Genomic DNA, 25674 nt, shown 5'->3' on the forward strand with positions numbered 1-25674 from the left:
GTTGATATGCACAGGTAGAATAAGAACAGGACAGGGATGAAAAGGACGGGAAATTAGAGAGAAACACACACGTACACACACACCCCTCTCATGCGTGATCAATCCAGTTACAATCTCTACTCCAAAGCAAGCCAGCTAACGAGTGGGCTGGGATTCTTAGGTTCACCTCAGCATCTGCAGTAAACGGCTTCTAATTCACCTTCGCTCAAAGGAATTGGCAATATTTGCTAAGCACAACAAGCCCTTTATAGCTCTGTGCTCATTCCTTTTGAACCAAATTATCTGTACAAATAGTCATACTGTGATGAATAGACTCCTCTTAGTTCAGAAGTCGGATTTACAGGTCACAAGCTTTTTGGGCACTCTTCTTGAAACATTCTTAAAAGTCAGGGGAGTAATAAAATATTTCCCAAGCCCTAGACATTTCCGATGTAAGATTCAAAAATCTCTACTGCCCTTTTAAAAGCATTGTCTGCCATGTCTTTTACAATTCAGTACTGCAGACCATTCAGCTTGGATGCTATTTACTCTTACGTTTTTAAAATGGCTGTAATTGTTACCTTCTTTTAGTTACTGTTCATTTCTTTTCATACTCTTCACACAAAAGGAAGGTACATCTTTACAGAGCTAGGTAGAAAATAGCTAAAAGAAGAGCTGTATAGATGTAAAGTAAAAGGAATGTAAGAAAATGATTAAAAAAAGGCAACTAAAACACACAAAATTCACATTATGTGGAGACCACAATATATTTGTACGAGTACACGTTTCTATACATACGGTGTTGGTGGTCAGTGAGAGGCTTAGATCTTGGAGGCCGAATTTTATTGTTAAACTAGCATAAATCTGGAGCAACTTTCAATGACAGTTAATCTTGCTGACTTAGGAGTAATTCCTCCATATTTATTTACATTGATACCTAGAAGCAAATTCGTCCCTTTGTGATTCATCTGGAAACTGCGAGCAATGGCATGGACATTGCTATAAACTAGATTATTTTTGTGTTCTTCGCTTGGCATTAAGAAATAAGTCAGAAAGAAATAAAATTCCTACAAGCAAACACATGAGAGAATAGTCTCAGCAGTCCAACAGATGCAGTAGCTCTGCCCCTTAGCATTTGATGGTAGGATCACTGTTCCTGCTCCTTACATGTATATTGCATCTCATTCTACAGTCTCTACAGTCAGGCTGCAGCTTGTGACTGGAGACAAAGTCTCAAATTCCATTTCTAGTGTTCAAAAGTTTGTCACTTTAACCTTCCAGTTTCCTCTCAATTTTCATCAAAACGATCTCAAATCTTCATCCTCTGTCTCTTGGTCTTCTCTACAAATTTCCTCCCTTCTCTTTACTTACTGTTTAAAGACATGGAAGCTGCTGTGTACAATGACCATTTTTCAAGTTTTCTTCTATTACTGAATGATTTTATGGACTCTATACTCAGGTATATTAGAGTTTTCATTTCCTTATTGGTTTCCAGTTTATAAATCTGAAACAGATAGACTCCTTAATGAAGAGGAAACCAGGAAGAGAGATTTCCCTCCATACACCCTTTACCCCAAAACAAAGAGTAGATTGATTCTTACCTCTCGTCGCGTCTTCCCCGGAACCGTGCGTCCTCAGGATCCCGTGGATATCTATCATCTGAAGGTCTCCGTCCTTCCCAAGCACCAGGAGGCCCACGGTTTGAACCCCCTCCTTCAAATTCCCTGTGATCAGGAGGAAATGGAGGCCCGGGTCCACCGCGTCTCCATTTTTCGTCTTGTAACGGTGGGCCTCCTCTCCCCTCAAATTCCCGTAATCGATGGCCAAATCTCTTATCTGGATGGAAGTCATCTCGGAAGTCATCTGGTCGATCAAAGTCATCATGGAAATCTGGGTGAGGTCCTCGTCTATCTGGCATGCCCCTGCTGTCTCTACCATCACCCCACTCCTGGCCACCTCGAAACAACCCTCTCTCAGGCCCATGATCAGGACCACCACTGTTCTGGTCGTGCCTTCTATCTGAGAGAGGGCCCATGTGATGGTTTGGTGGACCACGGGAGTCACCTTGAAGGAAAAAATCATAGCAGATTTCTGTAATGTTTTTTAAAAACATTTCTAGGATGCTCTAGTTTGCAAAGTTGTCCAAAGCACACGCTATACATTCCACATTAAATATTCCTTGGGGAAACACTTCTCCTCTATATTCCTGCCAAAGTCCCTGGAACCTTCTCTCGGAGCCAAAGCCTAGTGTTCTGCCATAGCCTTTTCTACCTAGAGGCACTGCTCTGCAACAGCCTCTTTTTGGAGAGTTGCTCTTAGAAGAACAGACAGCATAAATAATTACCTTTATTAAGACCGGGTCCTTGGCTGTGAGGGCCGAGACGACCTTGTCCTCCCTGCTGCCCCAGGCCTGGTATTAACGGTGGAGGACCTGGGTTCTGTCCGTCCTATTAATATACAGCAGGGAAGACGACGTGAATTACCAAGCAGGAGAATTAGATCTTCAATGAACAGAAACAACCGATAGGCAATTGTTTGGAATATCAAGAACGGCTGCTGGGGATGACAAGCAGGGGGACCTGCTGGTGGGGAACTGGTGTGGGCCTTACCCTGTACACGGTTAGCATGGCAATCCGTGCGCTTGTATGTTGCCGAACTGGCAACACTTGGTTGGTCTGTTTGTTTTCCAAATCCATGCTCAAAAGAAAGTACTGAAACCTCCAAGATGTGTGGCAGGGCACAGAGGGAGGAGTTGTTACTACGTTATTGATGCAACGCCAGAGATAAAGGCAGAAGCTGCAGCAGTCTGCTAATCCCAAGCAGAAACAGCAGACTGAGCAAGGGTTTGCAGAAGTTTTATCAACCCAAACGGGGGAAAAAAAAAAAAAAAAAAAAAACAACACCCCAAAGAAGCCTTTTGTTTTTCTATCTGTACTCTGCAAGGTCTATTCAAAATCTTTTATGTTGACATCACACACACACAAAAAGAGAAATATAGAAATATTATTAATAAATCCCTCCTCCCTGAACAACCAGAAAAACCGGAACATTTTTTTTCCTAGACACATCTATAGAACAATATTTGGAATTTACCTCTCTACTGGCTTGTAAGAGACCTTCTGGATTACAGATGGTTTATAAATACCAATCTTTACTGCAAAATTGCACTCATGGGTACCCTGATGAATCTCTACACGGAACCAAGTTAAGTTATTTTTCTAGTCAGTACTTATTTGTTTGGAAACACTACTATTTTTCTTCAGTTCAAAAGAAGTAATAATTAGTGCATTTCTCTCTTCATATATTGAAATACAATTTTAAATTATATACTGAGCTGTTCTATTGACTTGCACTATCTGTGGTAAACAAAGCATGTAAGTACAGACTACGAGCACTACATTTGTAATGATTATTTTCGTAAAGATTTAAGGGGAAAAAAGGCCTGATCCAATGCCCATTAAAAATTGTCTTCCCAATGACTGAACAGTGAGTTGGATCCAGAACACAAATTCCCTGACTAGTTAAGACTCATCCAAATATTATCACAAAGCTGCTGTCCAAAACGACAAAATGACCAAAACTTCAGCCCTTCTCAACCAAAACCTTGCTGGAGCTGTAGAATTCCTCACATTTGTGACCTGTGGTTACTTGCAGCAGACTTGCTTCAACGCCTTCAATTCGGCCGCTGTGCTTTAAACCAGCCATGGTTTCTAACGCCTGGTAAAGGCCTTTCCCTAGGATGGGCCCCACGGCGCTCCCCCACCGCTGCGGCTCCGCGTGCTGCCGCCCTCATCCTCCTCCTCCTCAGTGGCTTTTCTTTTTTAATATCATGTTTCATACTGATCCACAGCTTTCCAAAAACTGCCTTTCTTCTAAAACATCTCATGAGCTCCTAAGCTTTGCCTGCACGTGGGCATTAGAGTTGTCCTGAAGCACTCGCATCTCGCACAAGCGGCGAAGGAGATGGGATTCAGTGCATCTGAGAAGTGTAGGGGTGATTTAAGACCAATCTGCTGTATCAGTAATAGCAAAAGAACCACAAAGTACCACTGCTGGCTCAGTAAAATTCTATTTACCCTTCTCTATTTTAATATCAACATGCCTAGGAAAATTTCTGCCAATTATATCTCAGGAAATGTCCTTCCCGTAAGGAGCTTTCCACGCTGTTTCGTTCTGCAGAGGGAAGCGGGGCTCAGGCTGCGGCAGATCCGTGCACCCAGCCCTCGCAGGGGCAGCAAGTCCTGCCGCCTCCTTACACGGAGCTTTCCCTCTACCAAGCTGTATAAACATGCAGGATTAATTTCATAAGCCTTGATAAATTTGACAAATATTCATGCCTATTCATGCCTTGAAAAAAGCAGAGTTCAAGTGATTTGTACAAATTTATAGAAGATAAATGTCAAATTTGGGACAAATAAAAAAAGAAACAGCCAATGCCTACTACTAAAAATACCTTAGGTAGTTACTACTATATTCACATTACAGAGAAGTAAACAGGAGCAAAAACTGAAAGGAACATTGTGCATTTTGAAATCTTTTTTAAGGCAGTATCCTACGAAAGCTACACTAAGAAGGAAAAGGGGCAAAACCAATTTTTTCAATAATCATATGAGACTTTAAGCTAGTAGTATTCATTAGGAATAACTGTCCACTGACAAAAAGTAACTACTGAAGCCTCAGAGCGGGAACAGCAGGGTGGGACAAGGACAGTCTCAAACCCCTTGCATGGAAACACAAACAGATTTTACACACACGGCACTAGCCTGGGAACGCTTCTCCAGGCAGAAAAACTGGTCTCCTTAGCCCTAAGAAACACTCTGCAGGTAGGAACCAGCCGAGTGACAGGGAACCACCTTTCATGTTCCCAACTTGGATGCCTTTGAAATCTCAGCAATAACGCTGCACTAATGCACACCTGGAGGGAGCTGCTGCTTGTTTGTTTAAAGAGGAAATCCAATAAACATGCGGTTTGCAGGCTACTGTGCCTCGCTCTGAAGGTGAACCTCTGAAAGGAAGCTCATGTCAACAGCACCACAGAGCACTGCGAGTGGCTCTGGACCACCAACCAGCGGGTACAGCCACAGTATCTAAAGCTTTAACTGGAAGCTACTCAGTGCAACTCTAAAAAGGTTATTTCTATTAAAAAAATAATCACGCATTTCATAAAATTGATTTTTTTTTTTTAAGCACAAGACACTCTCTCTAAAACACACCTTAAAGCTGAATACAAACATAAGAAGTTTTGAGTACAAAATCAGTACTAGTGAAATAGGGAATCAGAACAGCAATGAAAATATTAAGCGCTCTGTGAGCTGGGGCAGACCAGGAGGCAGAATAATCCAGCTACTAAAGACCCCGAGGAGCTGCAGAGCAGATGGCACCCAAGAGAACTTGACCAGAAAGATTGGCTCAATTCCCCCTAGATCAGCTGGTGCGGCTGCAAGTGCCTCTCGGGCGCTCGGTGAGCGGAGCGAGCGCAGGGCAGCACCGGCCTCGCCGGCTGGGCTCCCGCTCCCGTTTCCTGCCAAATAACCGCCCAGGCACCGGGCAGCACCTCCCAGCTGCTGTCCCAGAAGGTACCAGCGCAGCCAAAGCCATTTCTGGACGTGCAGCGCAAGCACGACAGCCGACTGAGCCAGGAACTCAGCCAGAGTCGAGCTCACACCAGGCGTGTCGGCATCCATGGTGAACTCATCCCATACTTTGGGTAAACTACTGGGGGATAGCAGAGTTGGCAGTAAGCTGTGTTAATTAATGAGGTTTCTTATGTTAATTCTGCTTGAATTTGACTTAGTGCTTACACACTCCCAGGAATTTGCCACTTTAAAACAGTTTAGTGTCTTTGAATTAAAAACCGGACTTTCTGCCAAGGTTCAGTATCTTCTCAGCAGACATTGATTTGTGTATCTGCATTTTCACCCAACCGTTTCTGCATTTACCTTCCAGGCCACAAGCCTCTCTTTAGCACCACTTAGTTCTTTTCCGATGCCTCAGTCCTGCAAATACCCCCACCCCCCGAGCTCTCAGCTCCCGCTCGGCGCTTGCCCCCCGTGGCACTGTCATTCCTGCAGGCCGACCAGCCTCCTGGTTGCACAGACCCACACGTACCTGATTGAATGGGGGACGAGGCCCATCGCCCAGCAACGGAGTTTTCTGCTGCTGGAAAGGCAGAGGGCCCTGGGAAGGATGTGGCCCCCTTGAAGGCTGTCCCTGAGGTCCTTGCATGTTTCCTTGAGGCCCCACTAAAGAGCCTTGCGGAGGTCCCTGCTGGCCTTGCGGACCTGGTGGCCCACGCAATTCTTGTGGCGGTCCTAACATTGCACCTTGAGGCGGGGGTCCCTGTAGGCCCCTCATCTCCTGGGGACCATGTCCTAGTAAACCACTTTGCATATGAGGACCTCTCATTTCTTGCGGATGACCCATCATCATCCCTTGTGGAGTAGGTCCCTGGTTATCTCTGGGTCCTGGTGGACCCTGCATCCCTCTTGGATTAAGTCCCATCAAAGGCCCTTGAGATATAGGACCTTGCATCCCTTGAGATCCTGGAGCTCCTTGCATGCCATGAGGAAGAGGTCCTTGCATTCCTCGGGGACCAGGTGGCCCTTGCATTCCTTGGCCACCTGGAGGACCTTGAGGACCCAAGTGACCTTGTGGGCCAGGTGGACCCTGAGGTCCTAAATGAGTCTGAGATCCAGGTAGGCCTTGTGGTCCTAAGTGGCCTTGTGGGCCAGCACTACCCTGTGGACCGGGAGGCCCCATTGGCCCATGAGGGCCAGGATGTCTCTGCATTCCTTGATGCCCATGTAAATCCTGAGGCCGTGGCATTCCTTGTGGAGGTCCTTGGGGGCCTGGAGGTCCCTGTGGTCCCATGAACCCTTGTGGACCTGCACCGCCTTGGTGTAACGGAGGGCCTTGAGGTCCCATTTGTCCTTGGGGTCCCGGAGGTCTGAACTGTCCTTGTGGACCAGGAGGTCCCATTTGAGGCATATTCATTGGCATCTGCTGAGGTGGGAGGGGCTGCTGGAATCCTTGAGGCATCTGCGCCATCGGGCCTTGCCCTGGGAAGGGCTGGGGGCCGTGCAGGGTGCCCGCGGGCGGCGGCGGCTGCACCCCCTCCGCTTGCTTCTGCGCGAGTCTCTCGATCTTCAGTTGCTGTTCCAAAACAAACCAGAGAGACGCAGGCAATGAGCTAGGCACAGAAACGCAGGCAACAGTAGAAACCGCATGCAACCATCTCATTCTTGGGAGCTGAGAACGATGCAGTCCTTGTCAGTTATTTAGCAGAAACACAACTAAAGCGAGTCATAGATCAGTAGTAACCAACTGAAATACGGGGGCCTCACAGCAGGTATCTGTAACACTCTAAGTCCATGCACCGTTCAATTAGATGATTTTTGAAAAAAACGCTAAAACAAGCGTTAACAGCTCAGTGTTAAGGTCCGATAGCATCACTCAGAGCACTACGCAACTTTGCTAATAACTTTACATACACACCTCCAGGAGCTGTGGGTTCGTGTACTGAAGTGCTGCCATTTCCTGTTCAATCTCTGCCTGCGTCTTCTTTTTCTCCTCCAGCTTAATATCTTCCTTTCTGTCATTTAATGGCTCAGGTGGGGGAGGCAAAGGGACTTTATTCTGCATCCACGCCTACAAAGAGCAGCAAACAGGAAGGAATTCTGAGGCACTGAACAGCATGTGTGCAGTGCATTACTGCACTGGGAAAGGTCTTTTAAATGCTGTGTAATATTGGTATCCAAAAGCTATAAACCAAGTTGAATAAAATATGTGCATCTCGCACCATCTTGATTTTCAAGGACAGATACAGGATATAAGGGATTTAACCAGTTTTTAAATGTAGAAATAGTCGTTAAATTAACTAGTATGTTACGTTATTTTGCACTGGATGTTGGTCTAAAGGAGCTGATACTGGAAATCCAAAATGCTGTTAACAGCTAGATACTTATAGAAGCTGAGAGAATAACAACTTCTTCTGGCGTTCACCGTGTATCAGGTACTTACCTGCTGAAACTGTGCTGGTATTGGTTTTGCATAGGGCACTTTTTTCTGTGGCACCTTTTTTTGGTCCTTTTGCATTACTTCCTCCATTCCCCAGTCCAATCCAGGGATTGTCATTTCAATATCATTGGACTCATCTTTTCCTTTAGTACCATGGAGAGAAACAGTCAGCACAGTAAGGTTTACTATAGAACTTTGTTACTTTCCTTACAAGTTATTTAACAAAAAAGACGACGTTCTCAGCTCTTTCTTTTCCACGGGAAATATGCACAACTAATTTCAGGAAACTGCATCTGTGCTACATGAGATACATGAGAGCAATGAAGTAGAAGTCACAAAGTATCTGGATGGTTCAGAGAAGTATCTCTCTATAGCTATTTCTTACCCATCTGCTCTTGCTCCATGGCTATTTTCAATTGCTCAGGTATTCCCATCCCAGGAATAACTGCTAGGCTGTTGGGTTCAAGATCATCTGGAGGAAACAACAGATATTATTCTTGGGACAGTTTTCCTTTCTATTACAATTTTATTCTTTAGATTTTCCACATGCTTTTACCTCTGTGGGTTTCACTACATATTTCACAACTGCTGGGACACTTTTTTCCACACATGAATTGCAGAATATTAAAAGAATGGCAAGTTCAGAATCATAAAACTATTCCAAAAGGCCAGAAACGATGTCCTTCCAACAAAGTCACACCAAGGGCAGAGGCCCAGAAAAGTAAGTTTCATCTCATACCTGTTTCTTAAACCTTATATCAGATTGAAATTATACATTTTAATAAACACTCCCAAACTCGAAAGAGAAATTAATGAAAAATCTGAATAAAGAAACAGATTTAACCCCGGGGACAGAAGGGTCACTGCGGCATGCTGTAGATCAGGCTAATCCTGAGCAATCTGAGATTACCACTAATGTCACTGGGAGAGGCTAAAAGTTAAGACTTGAATCAAGTTCGAAAATTTGAAAGGTTTTTTCATGCTTTGTAGCTCATGACTGTGGGAAATCCTCAAGTTTTCAAGAAGCAAATCAAGCTGGGGATATTACTGGAGAGCACCAAACCTCCCTTCTGTGATCGACAGAGCAGGTCTTACCTCCCGGAGCTGCAAAAGAAAAGAAAACTCACCATTAGAATCACAATCCTTGATAGCATAGGAATTAAAATTATGCTAGTAAAAAATACATTTTTTTAAATAGATGGTCACCAATATTATATTTCAGCATGTTCTCCAGAAGTTAACTTCTGCTATACTGCCTAGGCTTCTTCCTGACCCCAGCCCTCCTCCCTCCCCATCGGGGGCAGCTCCCTTACCGTATTCCACACCATCCTCTGACATGCCAGGCAGCAGATTCAAGTTGTAACGATCTCGCATTTTATCTCCAGGTCGGTTTCGAGTCCAAAATTTGCTGTCAAAAGGAAATTATATAATTTCAATAAAAGGACAAAAGTATTAACTACTGTAACCAAACATTGTTCTTGCTTCTCTAAATTTAAGTGTGCTGTCTTGACTCCGTAAGGGTTCAAACTCTTCCTGATCAAGCTCAGCTCTGGATTTGGACATCAGGTGTAAGTTTAACAGAGAAAAAAAAAAAAAAACAGTCTTGTCAATACACATACAAATTCCACTGCACTTATAAAATACTACATGTTTCAATGCGTTCAACTCAAAAGATCCAAAGCACAGACTACAACAACTATACCACGTTCATCCTTTCATGTAAAATGTCAATGCCTTTTCCACTAGACAAATTTGTCTCCTTGCTTTACCAATGGGTTGTGCAGCAGAATCATCCCAATCTGTTCTCTGTTCATCCGTGCTCCTTCCCACTTTCTAAATGCACACACATTTCCCTAAATGCTTTCTTTAAATGCTTGAAAATACCTGGTGTGATCATTTGAGCCTGAACAGAGAATATGTCCAAGGGGATGCCATGCCAGACTCCAGATCATTCCCTCGTGAGCCATTTCCATTCCACCAACCTCCTTCTCAACCCTAATGCATCAACAAACAAAACAACATCAACACACAGATGAACACCTGCTACAGATACAACACAAACCTTTTGTTCTGTTGTTCCTCTTCTGCCACTCCCTAAAGTTTTATGCCTTAGTTTTTTTTTTTTCCCCTCTTGGGTGAATTGACTGTTCCCAGTTGAACTCCACAGGAAACTAAGCGATGTAGATTTTTTTTTAATACTTTTAAAAGCAAAATATTTACAACATTTCAGAAGAAACTCTAACAAGCTAATTGTTTCCTTTCAAGTAGATCTGCTCAGGAAAATATCGTCATAAATAAAGCATATTCACAACCATTGTCAAGAATAGACCAAAACTATACCATACACTTGCTTGGTAAAGACTAGATTTGAAGACGAAACACATATTTTAAGTTTAGTATAACAGCCCACACATCCAACCAGGGACATCCGACCAACATCTCTGGTGAAAATGCCACGTACCCAACGTGCCAGAACAGCAAAGAGCCGTCAGAGCCTCCGCTGGCGAACAGCCCTTCGTGAACGGGATGCCAGGCAACAGCTGAAACACAGAGTAACTCACAGTCAGTCAACTCACAGTTGTATTTCTAACAAGTGCCATTCAGAGTCTCAAAACCTTTCAATTTTAATCTATATTTACTCATAAAGCCTTCCAAATACAACATCAGACCTGTGGCCTCTTTCTTATGACCCCTGAAGACTTGAAGTTCTTCTTTCAAATTCCGAATGTCGAAGAGCTTGCAGAGGTGGTCACGAGAAGCCGTCAGAAGCCAGTTTCCATTCAGGTTCAATTTTACCTCCATCACTGTGTTTTTATGGGCATGTCTGCAAGCAGAGAAAGAAGACTTATTGTCCAGTTACCAATGTGTCAGACCAATAGAATGTGATAATTTATCAGTCCCAAATATTCAGGTCAACAAGTCAGTAATTCAGACTACTAAACTAGAATATTAGGGCTTTCTATGCCAAAGACTCTGTGCCTTAAAATTGTTTTCATATGTAAGACCAGTGGTAGTGCTCACTGTGACAGTATGCAGTTACTGTGCATGTTTCTGCTGCAGTGACCTCAGGTTGATCAGGGATTTCTTTCTTATGCCTAGTAAGCTCAGACCTCATTTTTATTTTCCAAATGAGAACTGTTTAACTAAGAAGTCTATGAATGACGACAAAGCCAAGTTAAATAAGGAATATTATAGCCCCAGTTTTCCAGGTTCAGACTTCACACAACCTCTAGTTTCTCATGCAGTTAAAGCACCAGGTCTGTACTTGAGACAACTGCGTGAAATTGAAGAGATGTGAGGCAGAAGTTGGAAAAGAGAATTTAAAAAAATAAAAATGTTCTCATGAAATCAGCTCATGTTTGAGAAGGATAAAGTCTCCGGTCAAGAACTTACAGTGTGGCAAGGCTCTGGCCAGTCTTTGGATCCCAGAACTTTATGGGCTGTTGGCTATCTTTACTTCCCGAGACAACCAATCCCTTCGTTGGATGCCAGTCAACGCACTTCACATCTGCTCCATGTCCTGGTAAAAGCATAAAAAATCGTTCATTTAGAGATTTCACAGAGCAAAAAGACACTGAAACATACCTTATAACCATAATGCAAAACTGGATGAAAAACATCACAGAGCACAAATCATAAAATCAAGCAGAGTAAAAATTCCCCCAAATTATTTAAACTGCATTCCTTCCCGATAATCGCAGGAGGGATCTTCTCTTCACATTTCATCCGCATACACCTAAATAGAATTTCACACTTCACCTAAATAGAATTTCTTTAAGATGTTGCTGCTGAAAGTGATACTTGTTTAGGATTTGGTCCTCCATTACTATACATATACACATATATATATATATATATATATTTTAAACATGCACTGAAGAAGCATTTGTCTCAAGGTGTTGAGAAAGCATACACCCTTACATCTTCATTTTATATGAAGTACTTCATAAATAAAAGACCAATATGTATTTTAATACTCAGCCTATCACTATTACCCTTTTGCTGTACTGTCAGAAAAGAAGAGAAATTAAAACATGAACCCCAAAATCAAATCGGCAGGTGATGAGAAGAAATCTTATGTGATGTCACCTACCACCAGGTCAAACAGATTCAGCTTTTCATAATAGTCAGGAGTTAGGAGAAGAAAACTCTCACAATATCCCTTCATTTTAAACAGGCTGACTGACCTTGTTAGAGAATCTGTGTTGCTCAGATAATCTAAAAATCAGTCATAGAATCATAGAATGGTTAAGGTTGGAAGGGACCTCTAGAGATCATCTAGTCCAACCCCCTGCACACGCAGGGTCACCTAGAGCACGTGGCACAGGACTGCGTCCAAGCGGGTTTGAAGATCTCCAGAGAAGGAGACTCCACAACCTCTCTGGGCAGCCTGTTCCAGTGCTCTGGCACCCTCACTGTTAAGAAATTGTTCCTTAAGTTCCTGCAGAACTTTTGATGCTTCAGCTTGTGGCCATTTCCTCTAGTTCTGTCAAAACGAAATGCTCTTTTTTGGTACACTACAAAATGGGGAACCTTCTGAACTGGAACATAGAGGTTAAGGATAGAGAAGAGAGAATGATGATTTCTTTCTCCAGAACGTCTCCACAGCAGCCCACTTCAAAGGAAAGCCAACAGGAACAGTCAATGCCAGAAAGGAGACGGCATGCAGGAACGAAAGAAAAAGCAGGATGCAAAAAGAAGGGCTGCCTAAAACATTAAGATGCTAAAGTCATAAAATGCCACGGGGAAATGGTGGGATGTCCCACAGACAAACAGTTCCCACCAGGGTCAGAGAGCTCCTACAGGAAGCACTTCATTCTCAGGTGGAAACTTTTAACTTCAAGCAGCACAAACCTTCCTAATGTATTGCTAAATTTAACAAGCAATTAAAAACTAATATGAATGAATTTTTCCCGAGGCTGTAGAAAAATCAAATCAGGACCAGCAATAAAAGCAAAACCTGAACGCTTAAAGCCCTCCTCCGTCAAATGAGTGCAACTTGCTCCCTCTCTGAGGCTCACAGCTGGGCAGAGAGAGGAGAGGTCCTTGACCCCAGAAGAATGGAATACAATTTTGGTGAGCATTGAGAGCACCTGCTGTCACTAATGACACGTGCGTGAAGGAAGGCGCCTCTCCCTCCCTCACCACAGCAGAACCACCTCAGAACCCGGAGATGCTGCGTGAAGAGCCGGGGCGTTGCTGAGCCTCTAAACTCGCTCACGCGTTACCCGTCCAGCAGCCTGAGCAACCCCGAGCCCTTGGAGATGCATCTCCCCCTGTGCTCCCCCTCTCTCTGCTTCTTCTGATGCAGAAAGAAATGAAAGGTGCTGGGTTTGCTCTACACCCGTGTCTCGGCCCAAGCAGGCAGCTGAGCGCAGAGCAAGTCCAGGTCCTGAAGGTTTGTTTGGGAGCAGCAGCACTGCGAGCAGGGGGAGAGAAAGGAAAATGCTCTACCTCGATACTGAAAGGTAACTTCATGCTTGCAGATTTTCCACAGACGATATTCTGTGGGTACTTGTTAATCCTGCAGCCCACAGGGAAAGACATTTTAATTCGAGGCCCTTGAATTTAACATCAGGCCCTTGCAGAGAAAAGTTCCATTAGGGGAAATAACTGGATGAATCATCTTCAAAGAAATGTTATCATAAATATAAACCAAACAAAAGAGAGTCACAAACAAACAAAAAACCCAGCAAAACCATAAAAATTCCCCACACAGATGGGAAGTACATTGACTTTGCTGGTCCTAAATAGAGACTTAGTGATGCAAGGGCACTCCAAGAGCCACGTTGTCTGAGCAGCAGGACCACTCCTGTGAAGACTCTTGCTGGTGAAAGGTAGTTCCTGGATTAGGCCCACTTTGTGCGAGGCCTGATATAGGCTTTTCTGTGGAGATCTAACCAGCACTAATCCACCCCAAGGTGCATCTTGAGGGGACAGAAGGCTCAGCCTGGGCAAACCAGTCCAGAGCCAGAGCTCTCCAATAGCGCAATGGGAGCGGCCGTCCTGTAAAACAGCTTCATGGAGGGAGGGATGGAGAACGGAACGTACAAGACCAACGTACTTCTCAAAAGGCTGTTTCTGTAGTCACTACATATGAAATCCAAACAGGTGAACCACAACACTAAAAAGCAGCCTAAAGATGCCAGGATACTCAGAAACTCTCATGAGAGCAGCTGGATGACTCGGTGCTCATCATCAGCTTTGGACTACCATCAGCATCTTCAAACTTGATCTGAGGAGCAATAAGTTATCAATAGATCCATAAAATTGACCATCACAATGAGAGATAACCAAAGTCTTCTGCTGGGAGCAATCCTATAGCCAGTGTGCTCTGGACTAGAGTATAATTGTGGAAAAAAACGGGACCTTCTGTTACTGGCTGCTCAGTCACCTATGCCACCTTCAGCACAGCCACCGTGTGGGAAAAGCCCTGCTCACAACGGGATCTTCGGGTAACTCAGCAATAGCTCCCAGTGGAGCGAGGCTCTCTTGAAGGAAAGAAGAAAAATTAACTTTCTGCTGCAACAAGCGTGCTGTAAATAGGCCATTCCTAAGGGAAGAACTGAGCAGGACTGTGGGTGTCAGAAAAAGCCAGGAAGGAAGAGTCTGATTCAGAACAATTACACGAGAATACCCAACAGGATCATCTAACTGGATTAAAAATACAAACAAAAAAACAGCAAGTAACCCCATATATTGCTTTTTTTTCCTTTCTACCGATAAGGAGACCTACGTAGTATTGTCTGTATTGACATGATGATGCAGAAAAACAAATTTAAAATAGAGCTCCAGAGTGGAAAAAAGGCAGGTTGTTTTTAATTCTCAGTTCTAGCTTACGACTCGGAGATCGGCCTCGGCTCTGGCGCAGGACCCCTGTCACCAAGCACCAGGTCACGCAGCAGGGCTGAGGTCTGCATTGCTTATTTGCTGACTCTGAACAGCTTCTGCTCAGTATTGACTCCCAAAGCTGCCCAGGTCTGTGACCAGAGCCAGCGGGTTAGGACAGGAACGTTACCACTGAACAGCACCTGTAACCTTTCTGCCCTTGCAACCCCCGTCTATAAAAGGACGAGCTGGTATCAGTTCTCTGTCTCGAAGGGACGCTGTAAGAATAACCGAATTTAAGCACGTGCATTGTTTGGAAGTCATGGTAATAAAAGGCCTAGGAACAAACTGGAACGATAAAAGATCAAAGATAAAGATTTTCGACAATCTGAACTCATTTAAAGTCATGATGAATTAGTGCAGGAGCATAAATCAATATAGAAACACCTCTCATTTTTGCTATCTTTTAAAAATCTGCACTAAAAACGCAAGGAAAAATAAGCATAAAGAGATTCATTTAAAAGTTCAGACACGTAAGAAGTATTTCCCTAATAATACTTTTCACAAGGGTAATGAATTTCTGACCAGAGTGACTGTATCATGACCCAGTTAACTAATAAAATGTGGTTTGTTAAATATATTCTCAGCCAATCTATTTGAAGGGTTGATTTTTCAAGACACTACAGAGAAATTCTAGCTGGTGAGAACTATAACAAGCGATACCACGATGATGTGTTTGATCAACTCCAGCAGAGCACAAATACGAAAAGATACATGTAAATGAAAGACTTGTTTTTCTCTTATTCTGTGATTTTTGCATATATGACTTAATATAATCTATTAAACAGCATTGAGTTGTTTGCCTTTTATTGCTGTCTATAGCTTATCTATATATTTTATAATGCAGCTGTGTATAAACTATGGCTTAGGCTAGGTCTATTGCTGTAGCCAGTATTCCTTTTCCTCCCAGGAAGGAGGAAAAAAGGATCTGCAAGCACAGGAAGGTGGAGAAGGGCCATCCTAACAGACAGCTGTGCTTGGCTTCCTACATAACACTCGCAGGCTCTCTTAGAGGTTCCCAGATCGCTAGTTATATTGGATTATTTTCCCAGGTCTATCCTTACAGAAGGCTTTTAACATTTTATCTGATGCTTCCCCTCCCCTCTAACAATTCACTGCTTCTATGGAAAACATATTTGGGAACTAAATTCCTCCTATTTATCAAAAATACGGGTATGACCCACAGGCACAGTTTTGATAACATTGGTGAGGTTAGCAGTAAAGGATAAATGTTATTTTCCATAATCTAGTGGTCTTTATCCCACCACTTTATGTGAACTATTTGCCTCTTCCAAGTTGTTCTACAGGCTCATTTGCTTCCCAGTCTCCGCAGACTGGACATTGCAGAAACCCTTCTTCTGCCCATGTATAATATGTTTTTTCCTTTTAGCATCATACAGGACGTTGATGAAATATAAATTACGGGAAAAGGTCTTTTTCATCCTCAGAGGATTAAAAATACTGCTTCCAAATTACTTTGAGGCCGATGTGTCCTAAATTCAAGTTTTGTTCATTTTCCTTAATTTGCTCATTTGATCCATTTGCTAGCTCTCTGCTGGAGGATTATTAAATACAGTATCTGGTGAGACGGCAGAGGTTTAACCTACGGGAAGGTCTCCTGTACCATCACGATTATCTTGCTTACAAATGCCATTTTTAACAGCTCTATAATCATACTGCGTTTTCTTCCCAGACAAAAGCTGTTAAAAGAGGATGATATCTTAGTGTTTATCAACTGTGAAATCAGGAGATAAAAAACATTAGTAAATGCTAATGAAATCCGTGAAGGTAGAACAGGCAATCAAACTCATAAGAAAAATTAACCAGCTACTAAAATGCATTTTCATGAACGAGCTTAAAATCTTGTCCTAGTCCTAATTTTACAACAGGACTTTCACACTCAGTGAATAGTTTGGATCCTAGAAAAATATAAAAAGTAGCAAAGAAAGTTTGAACTTAATGCTAGTTGCATGCTAATGTCATTAAAAAGAATCATTAAAAAATCTGTATACACTATATGTCATTACGAGCAACGGCATGCAGGAATCTGAACCCTTTACATCTGAAATTTGGTGATGATGTCTTTCATAAGAGTTGAGAGAGGGGGTAAAAAGACCAGCTGGGTCCTGGTACATGTAGGGCTGAGCCATGCAGGGTTCAGCCCTCAAAACTACTTAACATTTTGGACTCAATTCTGCACTTAAGTATTTCTTTCATTGAGGCTACTCACATACTAAACTTATAAATGTGTAAATTCCTCAGTGCGTTGATGGCAGAAGGCTGAGCGGCTTCCAAACTTGAAATGCTTTGAACAGAAACAAAAATGACACACTTGGAAGTATCTGCTCTTTCAGATCTGTGCTGTCCAGTTTGGTATCATTGGATCTGTTCCTGCTAGAATCTACAGACGTTATAAAGACACCTTTCAATTTAGAAAGACTTTCTTTTTCTTAACTGCTCAGTTCAGCGTTGAGCAACAGTAAGTTATTTTAGTATGTAAAAATCCTATATAAATACCTATACAGGTATTTTCACTAATTTTGACTAATCAGTGCCCCAGCTTTCTAGCTTACCACTGTCATTTTACACTTAATTAACAACAACAGAACATCTACGCATAATAGAGCGCATCTCTAGCACAGGGAGTCACTTTACACAGCAGCATAATGCTTAGTGCAACACAAGGAACCATTATTTCCAATAAAGAAATCCTTCCAAAGCTTGATTAGGAAGCAGGCAGGAGGCTCAGAGCCAGCTGGAGAGAAGTACGAGTAAAAGGAGGGCAGACAGAGCACCGAAGGGGAGGGCAGAGCAGACTAAGGCTGACCGGCCCCTTCCCTTGAGCCTATGTGCTAGTGCTCAGCAGCAAGGCAGCTGATTCAAGCACAAAGCCAAGTTTCCACCACTGTTCATGTCGGAGCTAAAATATTTGTGAAAAGGAGGCTGGGCTCTACTTGGGCACCGTGCATTTCTTACAACACCTTTGCAAGAGTTTAAGGTGGCTTTTAAAATCCACGAAAGGCAGAACACCCTTTGGTTTTTGGCTGATTACTTTATCTGCAGAGTACCTGGGACTAGATGTTCTTTCCTGTTCAAAAACTAGCCAGCCTACTTTGAAAGCAGCAAGACACTTGCTATTCATTCACAAAAAGTATTTATTTGCAATGGTATTTACATTTAATGATATTAATCTTACACAAGAAACATTAAAAAATGAACAATAATTTTAAGAAAAAAAATCTCATGCTTTATAACATAACCAGCTGACAGAAGCCAAAAAACCACTCCTCAGGGAGAAAGTGTCCCACAGTTTCCTATTCCCAGCTTCTGGCACCTTTCTTTCAGGCACATGGCACCAGTCCCTGCATCTGGAACAGCTTGCACTGCAGCTAAGGGGTGTTTGCTGTCCTAGGCTCCATTCAAGCCACATCTCCAGCCTAACGTGACACGGTAATTACTATGCAGTGCCACAGAAAGAAAGGGGAGAGTATAACCAGGGCCCAGAACAGAGCAGCTGGAGATCCCCGTGGGAGGAAAAAGAGGGAAAAATCAGTTATTTTTGTCAACTACGCGTTCACAGCCTCCACAGACTCACGGCTTTATATCCAGGTACACAACGAGCGTGCTGGGCAGCACGTTTGTTTAGAGAAGCAAAACCAAGACATCTCTGCTCCGAGCACAACGGCCGTCACCTGGAGCCCTGCAGTGAGTTTATACCAAAAGGGATTATCTGACTCTTGCTCACACTTGTATTTTATGAAACAAGAATGAAAGAGGCAATGTTTTCAAAACCGCTGCTTGAATTCAGGCTCCTAGTAAGACACGTGGTTTTAAGATGCACTGATCCTAGGTAGCTTCAGTGAGGTTTTTAAACACACAAAGTAGTTTTAACCATCAATTCTTGCAAATATTTACTGGAATGTTCACCTACTGCCATGACGCTGTCCAAATCCCCAACCTTCTGCCCAATCCCTGTCCCTTAGCCCTAACTCAGATGAAACACATCACGACAAGCAGCCAGACAGGTTGGTATTTTTAGTGAACGCTGAAATAAGTAATGCAAAGAAGAAATGACAAAAATACGCTAACGTTTTAGACATACTTTTAACCTGAAGCTGCCACAGAAAGCCCAGGGCATCCTAAAATTTAGCCAAGCAGTTTAGTAAAAGGAGGGAAAAAGGAAGGAAACTGGGGACCCCAGAAGTCGTCAGCCCCAGCCTGCCCCGAGCGCTGTCTCTGGCTCTGGCTCGGCTCAGGAGGGGTGTAGGATCAGAACCCTGAGCTCCCAAAAGCAGAGGTGGGAGGAGGGACGACACAGCAAAGCCTCCAAAGCACCTTGTGCAAAACCTATGAGTAAGGTTCCATCATCATTTTCACTACTACTCTTAACCTCTTACTGGGTGTTTGGTAAAGCTCTGCTGGTGACTGTGGCTACGGGCTTTTTTCTTGCAAGCCTAAATACCTAGCTCAGAGCTTAATCAAAGCTTCAAATCACTGTCTGGTCACACGAGCAGACATCCCACTTAGCAAGCCGCTAAAACCTAAGAAAATGTTTTTCTGGATCACAGCAAAATAAACTACATGTAGAAGTTATAGGAAGTGTTTTACGTAATGGGATACATTTTTGCTCCTAAAGTTCACGCCTCCCACACTTTGTTTTTAATAAAAACAGCCAACACAGAAGGACTATCAAGATCTTTTGGCGAGTTTCATCTTCCTTGCTTGGGATAACAGGTCTCAATGATTTTCTGGTTCAGACTACAGGGCAGGGTCCTACTTTTAAAAACCCCACTGAGAGAAGAGGTAGCATCAACTCTCTCCTCTATTGGGCAAGTAAACTTCTTCTGAAGGATACACTGGTCTTGCCAGTCACAAGAGAAGAATGCCTTTTCCACTATTTTTCTTACTCAAAGGGGCAACAGATTTACAGGGGAATATAATTTTCCTGTATCACACAGAAAAGCCCAATAAGCTATTTTTGATAGCCAGTTGGTTGTTACAGAATATCCCATAATCTCATTATTTTAAGACAGGGAATGGTAAATAGAGGAACACAGACGATAGGAAAACAATTTTCTTTGGTATTAGGACAGGTACCTAATTAAGAGGACAGCGATTAAGAGGACAGCAGCCAGGCCAGCGGCAGGAGGGAAATAGGAATGTATAGTCTCCAGGAAAGGATTTCCCTGTGTCCACCAGTAATCCAGACAGTTAAGGGGTGTAACAGACCCAAGAAGAGATACCCAGGGGTGTCACAGAGCTTGTTCTCTGCCTCCCTACCGTGAGGACGGAGCAATGCAACCAGCAGCACGTGCCCTGCAGGAACCGGGCAGAAAGCACCGCTGTGTCCATGCAGAGGGGAAGCTGAGCCCGTTGGGGAACTTCCATCCCAGGTGCAAGAGACTCATTTTCAAACTACCAAAATATGAAAGGGCTGTAAATTAAGAGAGGAGGCAGAAAAACACAAGTGGGGAGAGCACCAAAAAGAAAAATACAGGATGTTAATTTCATACAGTGGCTTAAAAAAAGTCTAATTCTGTGCTGATATTTGGACTAATGAAAGAAATAGAGTAAGGTGAAAAATTACAATTTTTTGTTTTCCAGTACAAGAGCAGGAACTAAATAATGGCTTGAACAGTTACAGAAACATGATAGAGATCAGACACTCCCCGACACTTTCAATCAAGCTGCAAAGGGCAACTTGGCGCAGGAGAGGAACAAGTGAGGAATGGTTTAGCACACAGCCTTTGCTCAAACTCCTGCACAATCAGGCCTCCTGTATCCTCTTATTTCTCTGCCCCTTTCTCCATTACCACCACACCATCTGTGCACTCAGTTCACTTTCCTGCCACCTACAAATTCTGAAACTTCCCTTTCAGATTTAAAGGTAATAGTGAAATACCTATTTAAGTAGAGGAATTAAAGGGATTTGGGTTTTCTCCTAAAAAGAGGCCCTTATTAAGCAACTGTTTTGGATCATGTGGTTGCATAAATATTTAAGATGCTCTCTAAAATACCATGCACCCTTTAAACCACTTTAAATGCCACAGACACATGAATGGATCATACAGTGAAGCCTTTCACACGTGATGATGCAAAGGGACCTGGAAAAGAGACAGGTAAGTTGAAAACTTACCAGAGGTTTTGTGCGATATAACCTAACACGGAAAGGGAGAGACGTCAACAGGAAGAAGGGGGGTAGAACAATCTAAAGAACACTTAAATAACACTATATATACTTCAAAATCAGGGTGGAGAATGGAGAACACGTACGAGGTGACATACATGGGTATGACAAACAGGAAGGTCCAAGAGGCTACTGACTATTTAAAGTTGGGTTCCAAACAGAAAGCGACAATTGGTGGAAAATGCTGCTCAGGTCACTTAGTAATGTCACAAACAATCGTGACCAAAACAAGTGGGACGTGATTTAAAGGGCAGAAAATACTGTTTGCTCTTCATGCAGAGTAGTTGCAAAATGGGTTTCCTCTAACAATATATGAAAGGAATGCTCTTCACCCCCAGGAACAGAAAAGAATTAAAATCTCTCATGCCGTAGTAAGTAAGGATGAACTGAGTGCTTCTTTGAATCCGTATGCTTCTTGAAATGATTGCAAGTCAGACTTTTTCCACTAATGATTTCAAAGGAATTAAAAATATCAAAAAAGGTACGTACTTTGTAACAAGTGTGGTGTTTCCCTCCACGATGAAGTCTATCACTGAATCCATATTTGAACTTAGGCACGCTTGTGCAGTAGGTTATAAACTCCAAAATAAGCACAAAAATTGATTTGAAGGTTTGCAAGGAAGTGCCATAACAGTGTAACTAGATCTCTAAATAAAGTGCATGTTCTCACGAACTGAGCATCTTAAAACATCCCTGATTTTCCAAATGAGAATTGTCCAATTAAAGGATATTCGGAAATACTGTTAGTCAAACAGAATATGCTCGGGGTAAGAAAGGTGGGGAAAATGAATGCTAATCCTTGCTCATACAATAGTCAAGAGCTGTGTAAAATGTGGGCTCAAGCCACCAAAATAAAAAACGTCCACTAGTGTAACCACCTAAAAACAAGGCAAAATAATAAAAGCATTTATCACATGGACAGGATTCAGAAAGACATCTTTCCTAAGGAATTTTTAAATTTCTTTACATCCTCTCTAGCATTTTTTCAAGTGTTTGATGTTATTCAATATATATATATATATATATGGGAATGTAAAATATCCTTCCAGTCTCAGAAATACACAAATCAGCACATAAAATAAACTACAGAAAAGGATCCAAAAGAGCAGCTGAAGGGACTGCATTTGGAAAAAAATGGCACGTGCCCACAAATTAAGAGGAAGAACAAAGTAGGTTATGAACGTAACTGAGGGAAACGCTAGCGAGAGGAACAGGCTGCTGTCCTCACCCGCAACGGCGCTGATCTGCGCTGTCCAAACGCGCGGAGGTAGCGCGCTCACTGCAAGAGGGGAAAACTGCTCAACTGCTCGTTCAGGAACTTCAGAAAGTCAGGGACTGTGGGACAGGCATCATCTCCCCTTCTGCAGACAGGCCTCCAGACACGGTCCCACTCTAACAGTAACGAAAATGAGACAAAAAAAAGGAAACAAAAACCCCAGACTGTCACAGAAGGAAAGAGCATCACTTCTGTTTCTGACAGTGCCATACAAGAGTGCGCCTTAGCTACTGAAGTAACCACTGAAGAAACTGAAAAATAAGAGATTTGTGTTGTCAAAATGATGCAAGGTAAGAGTTCTGCCACATTTTACATTTAATTTTTAATACCTGTTAATACAGCAGGCCTGTATTTGGAAGCATCAAGGAGCGTTTTTATCCTTAGAAAGTTAACAAAAAAAAAGGGAAGCTTTGGAAGTTATAATCCCATGTCAACACTTTATTTTCAGTGCAAGTTAAGTTACAGTTATTGCTTTGGTATACAGAATACACCTTCACCAGCCTAGGCTCTTGCTTTGCAACACGTATGCCCGTGAACCCCCCCGCTGCTCCGAGACGCAGCGTTACAAGCGTTAACACCTGCCTTAGGATGGTGACGGAGCGTGCCACAAGCCTACGCTGCAGAGCACGCCGAGAAATCCCTGCTCCGCAGAGCAACAGCCTCTTCCCCGAGCGGGGCTGCGCTCCCTGCTCCGGGGACGGCCCCGCCGCGCTCGGCCTTGCCGAGAGACAGGAGGGCTTCGCGGTTCCGCCAAGTAACACCTGCACCGAGACACACTATAAAAGACATGCGTATCCTACAGGGAATGAGGAAATAAAAAGCATCACTCCCATCTCCGCATACGGAGAGACTCAAAGAATTCTTCAACTGAAAGCTCCATTTATCTATTATACCTCAACATGAAAAGCCTGCTGCTCTGAGTGAACGAAGAGAAACCTTTGCAGGGAGGGAGGGATTTTTGGGAAGGCTGCGGGATTTACTTCTTTTCACTATCAGATAATTTAGACAAATTCATACAACATCTGGCACATTCCTTAAATCAGCAGGATTAGCAGTCGCTACTACGCAGATGTCCAATTCAGCCACTGTAATCAAAGAGCCATGGGCTGCAATAAACTGAAAAATGAATTTTCTTTTCACTGCTGCATCCTACCTTCTGTGCAAGAACTGCAAAGAGAAGGCCTGGTAGGAAAAAGAAAAAAGTAGGGCTTCTGATAATCTCCTTGCTTAGTAAGGACAACATTGACCTCTAAGGTTTTTAATACAGAACTTTCCATAACATCTAATTCCTCTAAAATCCTTTAAAAATTACATCTTCTAAAGTTGCTCATCTTAAAATATTACTACTGTGATATTGTGATTACATTAAGGTCTTGCAAGGTGTGCTGCTCTAACAAGTTCTTCTGGCATTTTTCATGAAGTTATATTTAATTGCTACTCTATACTTGCATCCTGACGACTTGCAAAAAAATAAAACTCATTCAAATACCAAAAGTCTGTGGGAACAAAACCTATTACTTTGGTCGATTAACGATTTTGTAAGGGTGTAAAAATAACTTCCGTGGAATAAAATGTCATTACTGGAATCTCCTTTGAATTGCACAATTCCATTGCACAGAACACAGACACGCTTACTAACTGCCAGGACTTTCACTTAGCCTTGCTAGGAACAGAAATCCTTGTGCTGGAGGTATAGTCTGAACTGCAGATAGCAAGTGCTCTTAGGGAGAAAGCACATTCCGTGCAGGATTCCTTGGCACAGGAAAATGCACAGCAAAGAGGGAGAACCATGCTCCGTGTGAAGAAGCCTCTGGGCGAGCAGCAATAGCAGGATGGGTTTTTCTCAGAAGGAAGCAGCAGGTATGTCTAGAACAACAGCCTGCAGGAAAGCACCTGCTATTTAATGCCTCTTTGTCCATGTTACTTAAACACTAGCATTAAAGTTACCGATTCCATTTTTGTAAAATCCTGGTCTGAAATAGTAAGCAGAACCAATATATATGCTACAGAAATAACAAATCTAATACGCTTGTGTGGGTTATGGGAATCACTTTTTTTTTTTTTTGCGTTCCTTTGTCTGAAAACAAAGGAGAGTTCCAACAAGCTGGGGTTGGTGTGAAAGACTTCAAGAACCTACCTTTACCACAGATCTGCAAGCTACAACTGCGGAGTCCAAATCCACTTAATGAAAGAGCAGGCTGAGTGAGTTTGCTTTTTACATTCCTACCCTCAACACTGTATTCCTGCTTGTGACTCTAGAGATTGACGACTGCAGATGGAGAACTGTGATCTACAGAAATGCATCGTCATTAACGTTACCAGCACTCCTCATTGTAGGTTTAGTAAACCAGGCAAGAGAATATTGATTCTGAGGAAGTGCATACTGCCAGAGAGAGAGCCTTATACATTTATTTTAAATTGGTGGGTGGAGTTCCTGCCAAAGGAAGTAGGATATTTTTGTAGCTGTGATGCTTTGAGAGCATAAAGCAGTATCCAAGTCCTGAAGATGGGCTGGTGTGGCTTTTTAGATCTTTTCCTCTAGCTACATCAGCTGGTCTAATTAAAAGCATTAGCTCTCTGCATGAATCCTTAATAAAGAGAAGCAGAAGGTAGGCCTAAAAAAAAAAAATCAGTTCTTGCTAGGCACAAATAGCAAACACTTCACCCCAGCAATCTTCAGAAAGCAAAGCAGAGACATCTTGCTAAAATTTTAAATTTTCCATTACGCTGCATACAACTATGGCTGACAAGTGTTCAGATGGTATTTTCTGCACAAAATTGTTCCTTGGTACTTAATATCTACAATTTAGAAAGGGCAATTATGCCCACAGATTTGAAACAAATTGCTATTCCCTTCTAGACTCATCTGTAGAAGGCTACAGGGAACCTTTCGCTTCTCCCAGATAACATTTCAAATGCAATTTATTTGGATTTCGGGTACTCCTCAAAATCATGGAAGTCTTAAGAGAAAAACGGAAGCAGTAGAACAAACTTGGGTTGGATTTTTGAGTGTATAAAGTACCATGTTTCAAGACAAACTAAAGTTTTGTCTTACATCAACTTTAAGGTAAGTCATGGTCTCAATACTACATTTCATATTGTGCAGTCTTCTATTATTTCAGAACATGAAAACATTAAATATTTTATTTTAGAAAAACATCAGTCAGGACCTGGGATAATATATTTAATTGCTCATGTACAGTTAAAATAGCTTGTAGTATTCATTTCACCTAGACATAAAGAATGCTGTTTGGGAACAGGCTGAGCCTACTTATGTTTCCTCTATTAGAAACACAATCTTGAAAAATGCACGTTCAGGAACAGCAAT

At 42.6% G+C, this 25674-nt stretch overlaps 1 protein-coding gene across 1 annotated transcript in view; it reads right to left on the bottom strand.

The window, feature by feature from the left end:
• The window catches only part of WDR33 (WD repeat domain 33), a 62861-nt gene that overhangs the window by 6123 nt on the left and 31064 nt on the right, over nt 1–25674 (bottom strand). The window contains exons 8-19 of the mRNA XM_088538095.1: nt 11389–11515; nt 10665–10819; nt 10457–10535; nt 9880–9990; nt 9309–9403; nt 9091–9099; nt 8381–8467; nt 7999–8138; nt 7474–7626; nt 6088–7131; nt 2324–2426; nt 1581–2043 (exon numbers count right to left, since the gene is read on the bottom strand). Of these exons, the coding sequence (XP_088394221.1) occupies nt 1581–2043; nt 2324–2426; nt 6088–7131; nt 7474–7626; nt 7999–8138; nt 8381–8467; nt 9091–9099; nt 9309–9403; nt 9880–9990; nt 10457–10535; nt 10665–10819; nt 11389–11515 (2566 nt within the window). The remainder of the gene's footprint in view (nt 1–1580; nt 2044–2323; nt 2427–6087; nt 7132–7473; nt 7627–7998; nt 8139–8380; nt 8468–9090; nt 9100–9308; nt 9404–9879; nt 9991–10456; nt 10536–10664; nt 10820–11388; nt 11516–25674) is intronic.

This window comes from Tinamus guttatus, unplaced genomic scaffold (genome assembly GCF_059628265.1).
Source record: "Tinamus guttatus ecotype Peru unplaced genomic scaffold, ASM5962826v1 Tinamus_guttatus_pri_ptg000927l, whole genome shotgun sequence".
Lineage (NCBI taxonomy): Eukaryota > Metazoa > Chordata > Aves > Tinamiformes > Tinamidae > Tinamus > Tinamus guttatus.